This window comes from Phoca vitulina, unplaced genomic scaffold (assembly GCF_004348235.1).
Source record: "Phoca vitulina isolate PV1807 unplaced genomic scaffold, GSC_HSeal_1.0 scaffold56, whole genome shotgun sequence".
NCBI classification, from domain to species: Eukaryota; Metazoa; Chordata; class Mammalia; order Carnivora; family Phocidae; genus Phoca; species Phoca vitulina.
The window spans coordinates 1,704,216-1,717,915 of NW_022589759.1; the positions used below are offsets into that span (position 1 = coordinate 1,704,216).

Below are 13,700 nucleotides of genomic sequence, written 5' to 3' on the forward strand. Positions count from 1 at the left end.
GTTAAAATAGAGCTGGGATCCAGTCAAACTAAAACATGAACACCACCTGCAATCTCACACCCAGAGGTGACCTCTGGGGACAGTGTATAAACAGGAAGTTACACCTGTTGTTATAAGTGCGGACATGTTTACAAATAACACAAAAGCGAAGGAGTGGGGCTTGTGATATGCTCTTTCTCATCCGGCAACATGCCTTCTGTCTTGGTAACTGTATGTCTGCACGTGGTCTTCCATGAGCAGATGCTTTAACAGAAGAGGCGGCTGCATAGAAACAAGACTGGAGCTTGGCCCCGCAGTGGCTCTCCTTGGGTCAGCCGAGCAGGGGCTGCCGGGCCCATTCTGGCCGTGCCTCTGGCCCATGCGGGAGCCTCCATTTCCTGTGGGGGTTTGGAAGGCAAATCCAGTTTGAAGGTGGGGTCCCTGAAGGAAGCAGCCCGCAGTTGGGGCATTGGGCCCAGCTGTCTTGATTTCTGGACGACTGCACTGGGACGGTGGGGGGGGGGGGGTTCCAGGTGAGTCATGCACGGGCTGGGAGAGGCCAGGCCACCCTCGCTGGCCCCAGTGCCCGTGGCTGGGAGCACTGGGGCTCGTTGGGAGTGAGGTGTCCCCTGGACCCCGCACCCTTGGCAGAGGCCCCCCAGCCCTGCAGCCCAGCAGCTGCACGGGGAGGGTCTCGTTGACCACGACAGGCTGGAGGGCTTTCTGGACTGTCGGTGTGGACTTGAGGCTGGGGTCACCGCTCAGAAAGGCTGTAGCACAGCTCATCCTGTAAAAGGACCGATGTGCGGACACCCAGGCCCCTTCCTGAGTCTGGGCCAAGCTCAGCCTCATCAGGACCACGAGCCCCCATCACACAGAACCCAAGCCAGACCCCGGCACCTGGCCTCCCCTGTTTCCCCGGCTCGTCCTCTGCCCCTTAGTTAAATCCTTGTCAGCTGGCCAATCCTGATGCCGAGTTTGGGCTCGGGAAAACCCAAGGAAGAACGCGAAATAGGGACATAGATGAGGTTCAAAGGAGAATGACAGACGTGGGGGGAAAATGCAATTTGGACGGCATACTCACATTAAAAACTGTGTGTCGTTTATCTGAAATTCAAATGTAACTGAGCGTCCGGGTGCCGATCTGGCAAGCTGGCTCAAGGATCGCTGAGCGAGAGCGTACCATCCCGCCGCCAAGTCCTATTTCACACCACGAAGCCGAGCCTCCTTTCCCTCCCACCGGAAGTGCCCAGGCCCTTACCGTCTGGGCTTCTCTCCGAGTTTGGGAGCCCCAAGCAGGCGACACACCTGAATCCGGTAAAACCGGGCAATGGGCGCTGGGTCCGGCCCGGAAGCCGGAGCAGATGCCGTACGTCTTGCCGCACCGTGATCAACGTGATTCCTTTCTTCTCTCTTTCAGCTGCATTTAGTTCACTGGAATTCGGTGAGATACCGAAATTACAAAGAAGCCGTAACGGGGGAGAACGGCGTGGCCGTGATAGGCGTGTTTCTAAAGGTAAGCTTGCTGGGGCGCGGCTCCCCCAGCGAAGCGGGTGAACCACCGTCCGTGGAGCGTGGGGTGGGCTCGGCCTCCCGCCTGCTGCCTTCACACCCCGGCCTTTCCCGTCTGTGCCGTGCAGCTGGGGGCCCGGCACGAGGCCCTGCAGAAGCTGGTGGAAGTCTTGCCCGAAATCAAGCATAAGGTAAGCTGCGTGGTTTGTGCTCAGCACAGCCGAGAAGCACGTCTGCTTAGATTAATGACTCACGGGCCACAACAAAAGATCTAATGGGTGGAAGGGTCTGGCTGAGGGGGTCTGAGTCCCCGGTCCAGGGCTGGGACTCCCTGGGGCTGATTCCAGCGCGTCCCCAGCGGGCTCACTCCCGGACGTCCGCGGGTCCCTGCTCCCCGAGGACCCCTCCCTCCTCAGGACAGCGGGGGTGCTGGACTCCCTCCGACTTTCCCAAAATTCAGCCGCTCAGGCAGCATCTTAAGGTGTTTGCCATGTCCACCTGTCACTGGTACTGTTCGTTACGTCGTATTTTTCCTTACACCGATCAGCCTTGAAAGACTCTTCAGACTTCTCCCAGGCAACAACATCTCCTGGGGATGATGTTTGTTTTAAAACCGACTGCAGTAAATATCTAAGTGTCATTTAGGAGTGCTCACATGCATGCCACCTGCCACACTCCCGGTGCGGGATCTCAGGGTCACCCCGTCCCGGGAGAGCAGGGAGGCCGGGGGAGGGGAGGAAGTCCAGCCCGCCGCTCGCCCTCCGCGAGCGCGTCTTCGCTCGGCCCCCCTGGTGCACCTCGCTGCACTAAGCTCAGCTCAAACAGACAAGGACAACAGTGCAGCTTTTCTCCAACATCAGCTGAGAAAGGACTTTGATGGACACATGGAAATTCCCAAGAAATGCAGTTTATTTGTTCAGTACCAGACAAAAGAATTCCGGGACGCAAGCAGTCCTGGTGGTCCCTGGACGAGGACGGATGGGCCCGGACCTGTCGCAACAATGGCCCGAGCGGCTCCAGATGAAAGCAGGGGGCCAGCCCTTCCTCAGCAGCTTCACGGGGTCTGTTTGATGTGGGCGGTGTGTTCCCCTTGATGTTGACCTCGGGGCTGGCCCCGTGGGACCAAGACCAGATCACCCCCTGCTGCCCCGTCCACAGGCTCAGGAACTTCCCAAGGTCAAGGTGCTGGGAGCATCCTCTTCCCCGCTGGTCTGCAGCCAGAGTAAACCGAGGATGTTTTCCCCGGGTGTCCACCTCCCACACGGCGTGGCCTCCACCTCTTGGTGGGAAGGGAAGGACCTGGCCGCGATGGGCTGTTTACTCTGGGGGCTGCTTTCCTTCCACGGAAGCTCTGGAGCGCGTCTGGCTCCCCAGGGCCATCTGGGTGTCAGCGAGGGTGACAGGGAAGGTGCCTGGGCCTCGCTCCTGGGCCTGACGCTCGTCTTTGGCCTCAGCTTCCTAACCTGAGAAATAAGAGTGAGCTCCTAGGACACAAAAGGTCCAGCCTGCAGGGTGGGCGTCTGTGCCTCCCGGGTCGGGGGATGGGGTCCCGTTAGACTCAGTGGCCCCCCTCTGCGCCCCGTGCTGGGTGCCCCCAACGTCCGGAGCCATTCTTTACATTGGCAACGTTAGATGCCATCTCTGTGGCCTGCCGTTCTGTGGTTCTGACAAATGTGTCGTCATGGATCCTCCCAAAACTTTAATTGGCGGGAAAGCGGTGGTGGGGGCATCCAGCCGGCCCTCCACACAGGCCGCCGCCTTTACCCCCACCCCTGCAGCCCCAGGGAGCGAGGGACAGCCAGCTTTGGGGTGGGACAGACTCCCGCAGCGTCTGGGCTCTGCCGCCGATTACGTGGCTTTGAGAAAGTCACGTCTACGTACCCCGACGTTCCTCTTTAATAAAGTAGAAACACCTCTCGCGGGTGGATCTGAAACTTCGCAGTCACAGCCTCGGAAGCCTGTTCGGGGGAGGGGGAGGCACGTGGATTTGCCACGGTGCTCCCCCCCGCCCCCCACACTTCTTGCATTTCGTCCCAAGTGCACCTGTGACCTGCTTCCTTCACGACGTCACCAGAGCACACAGGGTGATGTCATCAGCCTCGAGAGGGCCTGGGAGTTCCGACACGCCCCCCCACGGAGGAACCGTGCCTTCAGACGCAGGGCCTGGGGACGAGCGTGTCCGCCCCGTGCCTGGACGCCCTCCCGCAGTGCCGCCCGGGGCCTACAGCTCCGGTACCTCGGCGCTGGCTAGTGCGGCGTTGCTCCCAGGCCTGCGCCCGCGGCCTTGGTCTCCCTGGCTTTCCAGAGCAGCAGGGACCACGGTCCTGAGCGCCAACCCGAGGGACCCCAAGAGATCCTTCTGTCACTGAGCAAAAGCCTGCTGGAGGGCCCCCGGCTGGAGAACCAATAGGTCCTCCTTTGTCTGCACCCTTCCCTCACCCGCACTGTGCTGAGTGGCAACCAGATTGCAGGCCCGGGACTCCTGCCCCTGCTGGTGGATTTCTTCAGGGGTTCCCTAGTCCTGGGCAGAAGCAGGGGGTCCCCTTCTGCAGGCTCCCTGCCCTCCACCGCTTTACTGCTTTGGTTTCTCACTCCCTCCTTCCAGCCAGGTGGCCTCTGTGCTATTCCTCAAGCCCTTCAGGCCACACCCTGCCTCAGGGCCTTTGCACTGGCTCTGCCCACTCTCTGGAAGGCTCTTCCTCCAGAAACCTGCAGCCCTCTTCCTTCACCCCTTCCAAGTCTTCACTCAAACGTGTCCTTCTCTATGAGGCCTTGAGGACCATCCCTTCTTAACATGCCAATCGCTAACCCCCCCCCCAGCATTTCTGATCCCACTGCCCTACTTAAGTGTCCTCCATCATGCTTACTGTGGTGGGAGCGACTTGATATTTCACTTACTTATTTTGTGTGTGCTCTGCTTTTCTCTGGTAAAAGGTGAGTCCCGTGGACGTGGGTAGTTTGTCCTCTCTGTCCCCTCCTGCCCCCCCTCCCCTGCCCAACATAGAGTCAGGTGCGCACCACGTAGCCGTGGGGGAATGAATGAGGGAGGTGCCCCCTCCATGACCCCCGGAACGCAGAGAGGCAGCTGTCCCCGATCCTTTGATGAAGGCTGGAAAGCCAGTAGGCACGGATTCTGACCAGAGGCCCCCACGTGGGGGAGGCGCTGACCTGAGCCCCCTCGGCTGCAGCACGGGGAGCTTGGTGCTTGGTGGTCAAGAACAGCGTCCAGAGAAGGAGAATCCTGGCATAATGGTCAGGGCGGCCTGCTTCAAAGAGAACACCAACTGTCTAGAAAGAGTAATATTTTCTGGGGCAGCCCTTGTGGGAAACAGTCCGGTGGTTCCTCAAAACTTAAACACAGAATTACCGTGGGAACCAGTATGTGCCCTTCTGGATACGTCCCCCAAGTAACTGAAAGCAAGGTCTTGAAGAGACATGGGTGCATCATGTTCACAAGAGCATCCCTCACGATAGGCCAGAGGTGCGAGCGTCTGTTTTGGGATGAATGCATTAGCAAAATGCAGTCGATCCATGCAGTGGAATTATTAGGAAGGCTTTTCTGACACCTGCCACAGTGTGGATGGACTTGGAGGGGACTGTGCGGAGTGAGGTCGGCCCGTCACAACGGGACCAATGCTGTGCGGTTCTGCTCACACGAGGCCCCTGGAGGACTCAGATCCGCAGGGACGGGAAGTAGATGGGGGGCGGCGCTGGCACGGGGGGTGGGACGGGGAGGTGCCTTATGGGGACAGAGTTTGCTTAGGAAGATGGGAATGTCCTGGAGATGGATGGTGGCGGTGGTCACACCACCTGAACGTACTTAGGGCCACAGAACTGTATGCTTAAACATGGTTAGGATGGTCAATTTCATGTTATGTGTGTTATTTTACCATTGTTTTCAAAAATGTCATGTTTTCACAGCGGAGGTATGCAAACAAGAATAACTTAGAAAGGAAACATGTAAGCATTTGGTGGGCATCCCTGCTCTGCACAGGAGGGTCACATTTTCTTTACTGCTTCCAAATGTGACGACCGCGGCCTCACAGTCTTTATCCCGGGAGCAAACCTGTCCCGTGAAGGCCTGGTCGCTGGGATAAAGATGGGGCACCATCCCCTTCCTGCCAGCCCCCCCCCCCCCCCGCCACCACCGTCTCTGCCTGAGACCCGACGCCGCCTGCGGTCTTGGTCTCTCAGGGTGCACGGGCTGCCGTGGGCCCCTTCCAGCCCTCCCGTCTCCTGCCCGCCTGTCGGGACTACTGGACCTACCCCGGCTCCCTCACCACGCCTCCGCTCAGCGAGTCCGTCACCTGGATCATCCAGAAGCAGCCTGTCGAAGTGGCTCAGAGCCAGGTGAGCTGCACCGGAACCGGCGTGGGGGGAAGGGACTGAGGGCTCAAGTCCTGTTTGGGGCCACCGAGACACTGTGTGCGTGTGTCACGGGTTTCATTGTCCGCTGTGGTTTGGATTTTCCAGCTAAACAGGAGCTAGGCGGACAGTTACACTCTGGCTCTGTCTTAATCTTCAGCGGTTTTGAATTCAGGCACAGCAAGTCTCCCTGATGACAAATGGCTGAACGAGGTCAGGGCTTTGCTCTGTCGTGTGTGTCGGTCTAAAGTTACTTTAGCAAGAACAGAAGTGACGTTAGAATTGGGACATGGGTCCCCATGATGGGACCTCTGTAGGTATTTGTAGGTGAGCAAATTAACCAAGAAAGGAGTATCATTGATGAATTTTGCAAAGCCGTGAAAGAAGTAGGATCATTGAAGGAGAGGAGGAGATTTTAGAGTTTTTTTCCCCCTTCTTTGGATGATAGAACAGTAAATAATTGAGTTTGCTGAGGTTTCTCTCACGGGCTGTATTAAGTTAGACACATTGAGAGAAAATTCCAGAAGGATTAGGTCAGTCAGCTATTGCTACAACAATGCTGGTTAACAAACCACCCCAAAACTCAATGGCTCCTAACAAGCATCTATTTTTCCTGCTTTGGGTCTGTGCGTTGTCTGTGGATGGCAGGGGGCTGGGGTTTGGGTCAGGCCCAGGTTGTCTCGTGCTCCTTGGACCAGTGGCTACCCAGAGCTGGGTCCATGGTGCATGACAGAAATGCAAAAGACCAGCAGACCCCACGTGCTCTCATGTTGCTGGCCACAGCAGGTCCCAGTGGCTGAGGTCCGGGGCGGGGAGGAGGTGAGCGAGCGCTCACAGAGTAATGCCCTAATCTGGCACGCAGACTTACACCAGAAATTTAATCCTGGATGTCCCAGGATTTCTGCACTGGTTCTAATTTCCTTCCTCTTCCTTTTCTAAATAGTCTCCCCCCACCACCACCCAAAGTAAGTAGATATTACTTGTTAACACTTAAAAAACGTAGAGTATCTTTTTCTCTGGAAATCTCAAGAATGCGGAGACATCGTGTCCGTGTCAGGCATTCAGAGTCTGGGGATGACAGACACGCAGCAAGCTCGTGGCCGCAGCCCCTGTCCCCACGCAGGGTGGGCCTTCCCTGCCAGTCTCTTTCTGAGGCTCCAGCCTCGTGATTCTGCAAACATCCTCTCGTGCAAAAGTCATGGAATGACGCTGTTTGCTTTGGAAGGCAGAGAGATCCACTCTTCTCCCAAACCAGAACTATTAGTGACACAAGGAGGACCCTGGTCGACGAATGGCCCCTGGTCACCAAGACCCCTTCTGTCACTCAGCACACACGTAATGAGCACCCGTGCATGCCGGGTATTGCAGCTGAAGAGGGTGGGAGATGGGTAGCAGCAGATGCAGTGATGAGGTCCATCGAGAACAGTCTCTGCACGCTGCTGTTTGGGAGGAAATAGAAACACGAGCTAATTATTTTAAGACGGGGGTGAGTATTAAACAGCAATGCAGAGCAGAAGCCCCTTACCCCAAGCAGAGGAACTGGGGAGGTGGTGGGGGGGTGGGGGGGGAGAGAAGCTGCCTTCCTGAGCGAGCCAACAGCAGGTGCAGGGCATCCTGTGCCTGAGCCCTGGGAGCCTGGGTCCTCCGTGCCCTCCGTGACTCTGGGGGCAGCCGCCAGCTTGCTCCACACGTGGTCACTGTGTAGACACAACCCAGCTCCATAGGTCATCGAACATGCGAGTGATCCTCGCAGAGCTCCTCAGTATATTCGGAGAACAAATGAGGTGATAAAAAATGGACTTTGAGCTCCTTCAGTGAGAAGCGAGTCAAATGTTACTTCCTGTTGTATGTACTCGCTTAGTTTTTATGTTATAGGTGTTCGTTGACTGTTCCGCATGGCGACTCCCAACGTTAGAGGCTTAAGGAAACGATCACCGTTAGAATCCCCCGGAGTTGGTGGGGGTCAGAGTATGGGGTGGTTCCGGCTTGGGATCGCTCGCGGTGTTGCAGTCAGATGTCCTGTGGGCTCTGGAAGCTTGAGCCGGGCTGGAGGCTCACTTGGTGGCCGGCAAGCCGGTGCTGGCTCTTGGCCGTGGGCCTTGGCTCCCCTCGCGGGTGCTGCTTGGCCGTCCTCACTACACGATGGCTGGCTTCTCCAGCAAGGATGCAGGAAACCAAGGCGGAAGCTTCGACACCTCTTCTGACCACGCTTGGGCGTCCCCTCCGCCGCCTCGTGCTGGCCGTGCGCGGCCATCCCCGATTCAGTGTGTGGGCCGGGGTGGGACGGAGCGCGAGTGCGCACGGCAGGAGGGCCGTCTGGGAGCTGGTTCACTCCGTACCTGCACCCGGCCCACTCTGGTTGCTCTCCATTGCAGCTGGCTGCCTTTCGCACGCTCCTGTCTTCTGCGCTCGGTGAAGAAGAGCATTCAATGGTGGACAACTACCGTCCGCTTCAACCCCTGATGAACCGGAAGGTCCGTTCATCCTTCCAGGCTGCGGAAGGGGGCATCCGAGCGGATGTCACCTCTGACACTAAAAAGAGAGAAAGAGATCATTGTTTCAGTCACTGTGCGTTTCAGTTGCGGGGAAAAGAAACCACCTCAAAGAAGCCTCAGTAGGGTAGGGAACGGAAATGTGGGGACATGGGGTATCTCGGTGCCTATGGCAATGCCCGAACGAGCCCCAGCTGACCCGGGCCACCCGCCCATGCTTCCTTGTCTCAGACAGGCGCCCTCTGTCTCTCCACACTCATGGCCCCCGCGTGCTTCCCGAGGGACGGGGACCCACATGAGTCTTCCCCGCCTCCAGACTCCTGGGCATCTCAGTGTCCTGGGGCTGTTGTGACAGATGACCACAGACTGGAGGGGCTAACCCAACAGCGACGTGTTCCTTCACAGTTCTAGAAGCCCAGTTTGAAGGTGTCGGGGGACTGGCGGGAAACCTTGGCTTCCTGGCCCGTCCCGGCCCCTGAGGCCGCCTGCGTTCCCCGGCTCGAGCCCCCGCTCCGGCTTCACGGCCGAGGGGGTTTCCAATGTGGCCGCTCAGGACCCGGTGCCGTTTAGTTGTGGTCATTCTGCCTTTTTTTTTTTTTTAATTGTATTGAAACACACACCGCATAAATTACCATCTTACCCATTTCCAAGTGAACGGGTCCGTGGCGTTTATTGCGTTCAAAATGGTGTGCAGCCGTCCCCACCGCCCTGCCCCAGAGCTCTCTGCATCTTGCAGAACTGGAACTCTGCCCCCCCCACCCCCCAGTTCGCGCTCCCTGCCCACGCCCGCCCCCAGCCCCCGGCAGCCCCGATTCGAGGGTCTGTCTCTGCGATTCTGACTGCGCTACAATAAAACATAAGTGGAACCGTTATAATATTTGTGCTTTTGTGACTGGCCTCTTTCACTTAGCGTGAAACATCCCCAACGTTCACCCGTCCTAAAGCTTGTGTTAGAGCTTTCTTCCTTTGTGAGGCTGAGGAACATCCTGATTGATAATGGCATCTTTACTCTCACAGCATCACAAATATTCCTCTCTGGTAGCGATGCAAAGCTACGAACAACCCATCGTGTTGTCTCCCAACATTACCTTTCTGCCCGGTGCACAGTGAGACATGCACATAAGCATTGCATGTTTTCTTCCTCTTCCTTTCCTAAATAGTCTTTTCCCCCCTAAAGTAAGTAGGTATTACTTGTTTACATTTTTAAAAACTTAGAGTATCTTTTTCTCTGGAAATGTCAAGAATGCGGAGACGGCCTGCCTGTGTTGGGCATTCAGAGTCCAGGTCCGGACAGACACACCACGGCCCCATCCCTGCGCAGAAAATACAGAATCCACCAAGATGCAGCAAAAAAACCTCCATTTCATTTCAGGGAGCTAAAGAATAAATAGACTCCTTACAGTCCACAAATAGCATCTCGAATCAAAGAGAACGTATGATATGGATGTGGCTTGTCTTGGCAGAGATTTTTATTTTTCCCCAATCTCAGAGCCTCCCATGGTGTTTCCACAATTTGCAGCCTGGCTTTGGGCGATTCGAGGCTCTGGCCTCCACTGCAGAGAAAGCAGCCCGACTTCCTTGCACACCATCTTCGCTGGGAAAGCTCACCCTCACGGTGCCTGTCCCGTTACAATGCCTCGTCCAGATGCAGCCCCACGGGCCCTCCAGGCGCCCACAGAGCCCGCGGAGGCCCCTCCGTCCCAGCAAGCATGGGTGCGCCGGTGATGGGTGGGGGGCCTGGCTGTTAGCCTGGGTGCGGAGCTGGGGGAGGACGGTCGAGGAGAAGAGGATAGTGTAAAGTCTGGTTCAGACCAAAAAGACTTCTTGTCTTCTGAGGAAACGTCACGATGCCTGAGTCTTGAGTGAGGTGGGCTTTCGTGCACAGGGAGAGTGTCCTGTGGTGGCCGTACAAGTTGCCCCAAACTCAGTGGCTTCCAACAATATGCATTTGTTGCCTTACAGTCTGGAGGGCAGAGGGCAGACACGGGTCTCAGGGAGCAACAGTCAAGGTGCAGGCAGGCTGGTTCCCGCTGAAGGCTTCTGGTTGTTTCCAGGCTTCCCCAACAGCTAGAGGTGCCCCGTCCCTTGGCTCAGGGCCCCTCCTAAGACCACCTTCAAAGCATGTCACTGCCACCGGCCTCTGCCTCCATCACCACAGCGTCCCTCTGACTTGGACCCTCCACCTCCCTCTTACAAGGACCTTGTGAGTCCACGGGGCCCACCCGCATCGTCCAGGCTCATCTCCTCACCTCCAGATCCTTAATCCCATCTGCAAAGTCCCTTTGCCATATGAGGTCACACAGCCACAGGTCCGGGGATTAGGACGAGGACGCCTTGGGCCATTATTTAGCCGTCCACGCTGTATGCACAAAACTGCACTGAGACTGGTCTCCTCTGGAGGTGGGGGGGAGGGGATAGATTGGGAAAGGTGCCAGGGAAATGCAGGGGTGGGAGGGAGGGATGTTAAAAATGCTCCAGAGCTGCGCTGTCCAATAGCCTTTCCTGTAATGGCGGAATGTTCTAGAACTGTGCTGTCCGATAGCACTTTCTGGGATGATGGAATGTTCCAGAACTGTGCTGTCCGATAGCACTTTCTGGGATGTTCCAGAATAGCATTGTCCGATATGGCAGCTCTTGGATACACATGGCCATTGAGCACTTAAACTGGGTTAAGTGCAACTGAGGAACGGAACTGTAACTGTACGTAATTTTAATTACTTGAATTCAAATGCCTCTCATGACCGGCCAGTGGCTGCCATGCTGGACAGCACAGCTCTCTAATGGGACCTGGGCAGGTATATGACTTGACCGCCCACTTGAGAGCTGAGGTTTCTGAGGCCCTGCCGACAGGACGTGAGGCCACCTGGGATGTCAAGTCCATCACGTCTGTGGGCATCACAAAATTGCTACCAGCAGGTGACTGGCGCCTCCAAGGGAAGGCGGCTCTGTACTGATCAGGACACAGGTCATTCGTTTGCAACAGAAATGGCTTAAAATAAACATGTTTTGACTCTTAAGAGGGCTGAGTTCGGTGGTGACGCTAGGTGAGAGGATTGGCTTGAGGCCATCAGAAGAGATATCGAAGGAGGAACTCACCAAAATGGACATGTTTCTGTTCCACGTCTAAGCTCATGTCCCCGGTCACTTCATTCATAATTAAGAGGAGTTTACTGAACAGCAGAGCACATGTCCGATTGCATGGGCCCAGCCCTGACCCCCAAAGCTTGCGGTTCCCTTGCTCTGGGGAACGGTGTTTGAGAAAGCTCCCCAAGTGACTGGCTTGGGTGGCTAGGGACAAGACCCCGGCCATCCCACTTAGCTGTTGTAACAAGCTCTATGGGCATTCTGGGAAACAGCCTCCAGGTTTTAATGGGGAAATTGAGGCTCACTTGAGAGATGGCGACTCGCCCAGGAAGAGGCGGAGATGGGAGAGAGAGCCGCTCTCTAACGGGAGGTGGTCCGCCAGGGCCCGGGCAGTGCTCGGTTCTTGCCTCCTCTGATGTGTGCAGTTAAAGACAAGAAAAAGGGCCGCCTCACATCGGAAAGATCAAGTCCTGAACTGTACCGTTCAGTGAAAAATCTCGTGCTATCAGACCCCGCAGTCACATTTGGATGGACGCTTCCATCCAAAGAGGCGCCCACTCAGACGTCCCGCAATTTCTGAGAACCACACTTGCAGATTATGAAGGCATGTGGGGACTTGGAGAACGGGCTCTCTGGGCCGTCCCTTTCCACGGGGACTTTGGGAGCAGAGAAAGGCCCAAGGGTGCAGGGGGCCTTGCAAGAGGAAGAGCAGAGCCTGGGCTTGGTTCTACCCGCCACGCGGTAACACCGCGTCCCAACCAGAATTCCAGGAGCAGGTGGGAGAACTTTCATCCTTGTGTTTCATGCTGATGTAAGCCTTTCCTCTGAGGGCACGGACGCCTTTGAAAGTCTCCTGGTAGGTGTTTTCTTTTGTCAGTTATTTTTAAAAGCCGGTGTTAACCCTGGGACACTGAGACCCTCCCGGGAGCCACACCGAGCCTGGATGCATTGCACTGAAACCACAAACACCCCAAGAGGAAAGACGTGGCTCTCAGCCCTCAAAGCAATGGTACAAAAAACAAACACAGGCGCTCCCACTCCCTGTCCTGAGCGGCCGCCAGATGCGGAGGTCAAGGTCCGCAGGTTTGTGGGACCGGCTCTCAGTGTGGTGCAATCGTGGCTGAGGGCCCTATTGTGGAAACTCTGGCCCAAACTTGAAAGCTCAAAGACTCCTCCCTGTGCTTTTATGTTATTTTCTCATTTTTAAAAATACAAATGTGTAAGAAGTGCCCGGTTCCTGGCAAATTGCTGTCCCTCCCTCCCTCCCCTTCCCTTCCTAACCGGAGAACCAGAGATGCTCTCTCCTGGTGGGCCGCAGGGCTGACTGAATCCCCTCCGCGCTGCCCCTGGGGACAAGACCCACTGCGAATCCTTACGTGGACCACCCCTGCCCACCTCCCCACCCCCCACCCAGTCTGCACCAGCCAGGAGTCTGGGCCCCTCTCACCCCGTGTCTCCTCGGCCTGGACATCCCGCTCTCCCGCCCGCTGCCCTCTGCTCCCCCACCTCTCCGCAGAAACACTGGGAACACGAGGCCCCCAGAGCCCTCGGCCTTCACCGGGGTTCCTCGTCCTGTGCGCTCGGCCTCCTGCCAGAAGGCACCCACCCACTCCATCTCAGTGAACGGCACCTCTACCCCCAGTGCTAAGGCCAGCCTCGAGGAGCCCCTCAGAGCCCCTGCCCTCGCCCCCCGCATCCCGGACAGCCGCGGATCCTGTTGGTGGCAGCCCTAGTCCGTCACGTGCTCTAGATCTGTTCACTGTCCTCCGTGGTCTGTGCCGCACCCCAGCTGGATTGCGCCGCTAGCCTCTTGAGGCCCCCCCTTCTTTCCAGCTCTCCCTGTCCCCGCCTAACCCACTCTTCTCCTACCACGCCTGCAGGTCAAGCTCCCTTCCGTGTTGGCCTCTGAGTGCGGGGTCCTCTCTGCCGGCATTGCTGCCCCACAGCTGTTTGAGTGAGTCCCCTTCTTCGTCCTCCTCCCTGCAGCCCTCCAGCCCTGCGCTTGGACAGGGCACTCATCCTGTCCCTGGTCCACGGCTTGCTTCCCTGCAAGGGTGGTGTCCTCATCTACCTCCTGACTTGCAGCCCAGAATAAACACTCGTCTGTGGAAACTGAGTGAGGTACTCCGACCCATAACGCTCAGGTACTACCTGCCCTCTCCAAGTCAGCCAGGCGTGCTCTTGCCTTGGGCCGCGGGTCATGCTGTTCCCTCTCCTGGGAATGCCCTTCCCCTTCTGGTTCTGCTCATAAACTTCTACCATGCAAGG

At 56.9% G+C, this 13,700-nt stretch overlaps 1 protein-coding gene across 1 annotated transcript in view; it reads left to right on the top strand.

The window, feature by feature from the left end:
* CA5A (carbonic anhydrase 5A) overlaps window positions 1-13,390 on the top strand; it is a 31,485-nt gene extending 18,095 nt beyond the window's left edge. The window contains exons 4-9 of the mRNA XM_032389801.1: window positions 1,400-1,495; window positions 1,620-1,682; window positions 5,686-5,841; window positions 8,232-8,375; window positions 12,310-12,441; window positions 13,313-13,390. Coding sequence (XP_032245692.1) covers window positions 1,400-1,495; window positions 1,620-1,682; window positions 5,686-5,841; window positions 8,232-8,375; window positions 12,310-12,441; window positions 13,313-13,390 — 669 coding nt within the window. The remainder of the gene's footprint in view (window positions 1-1,399; window positions 1,496-1,619; window positions 1,683-5,685; window positions 5,842-8,231; window positions 8,376-12,309; window positions 12,442-13,312) is intronic.
* Window positions 13,391-13,700: the final 310 nt, after the last annotated feature.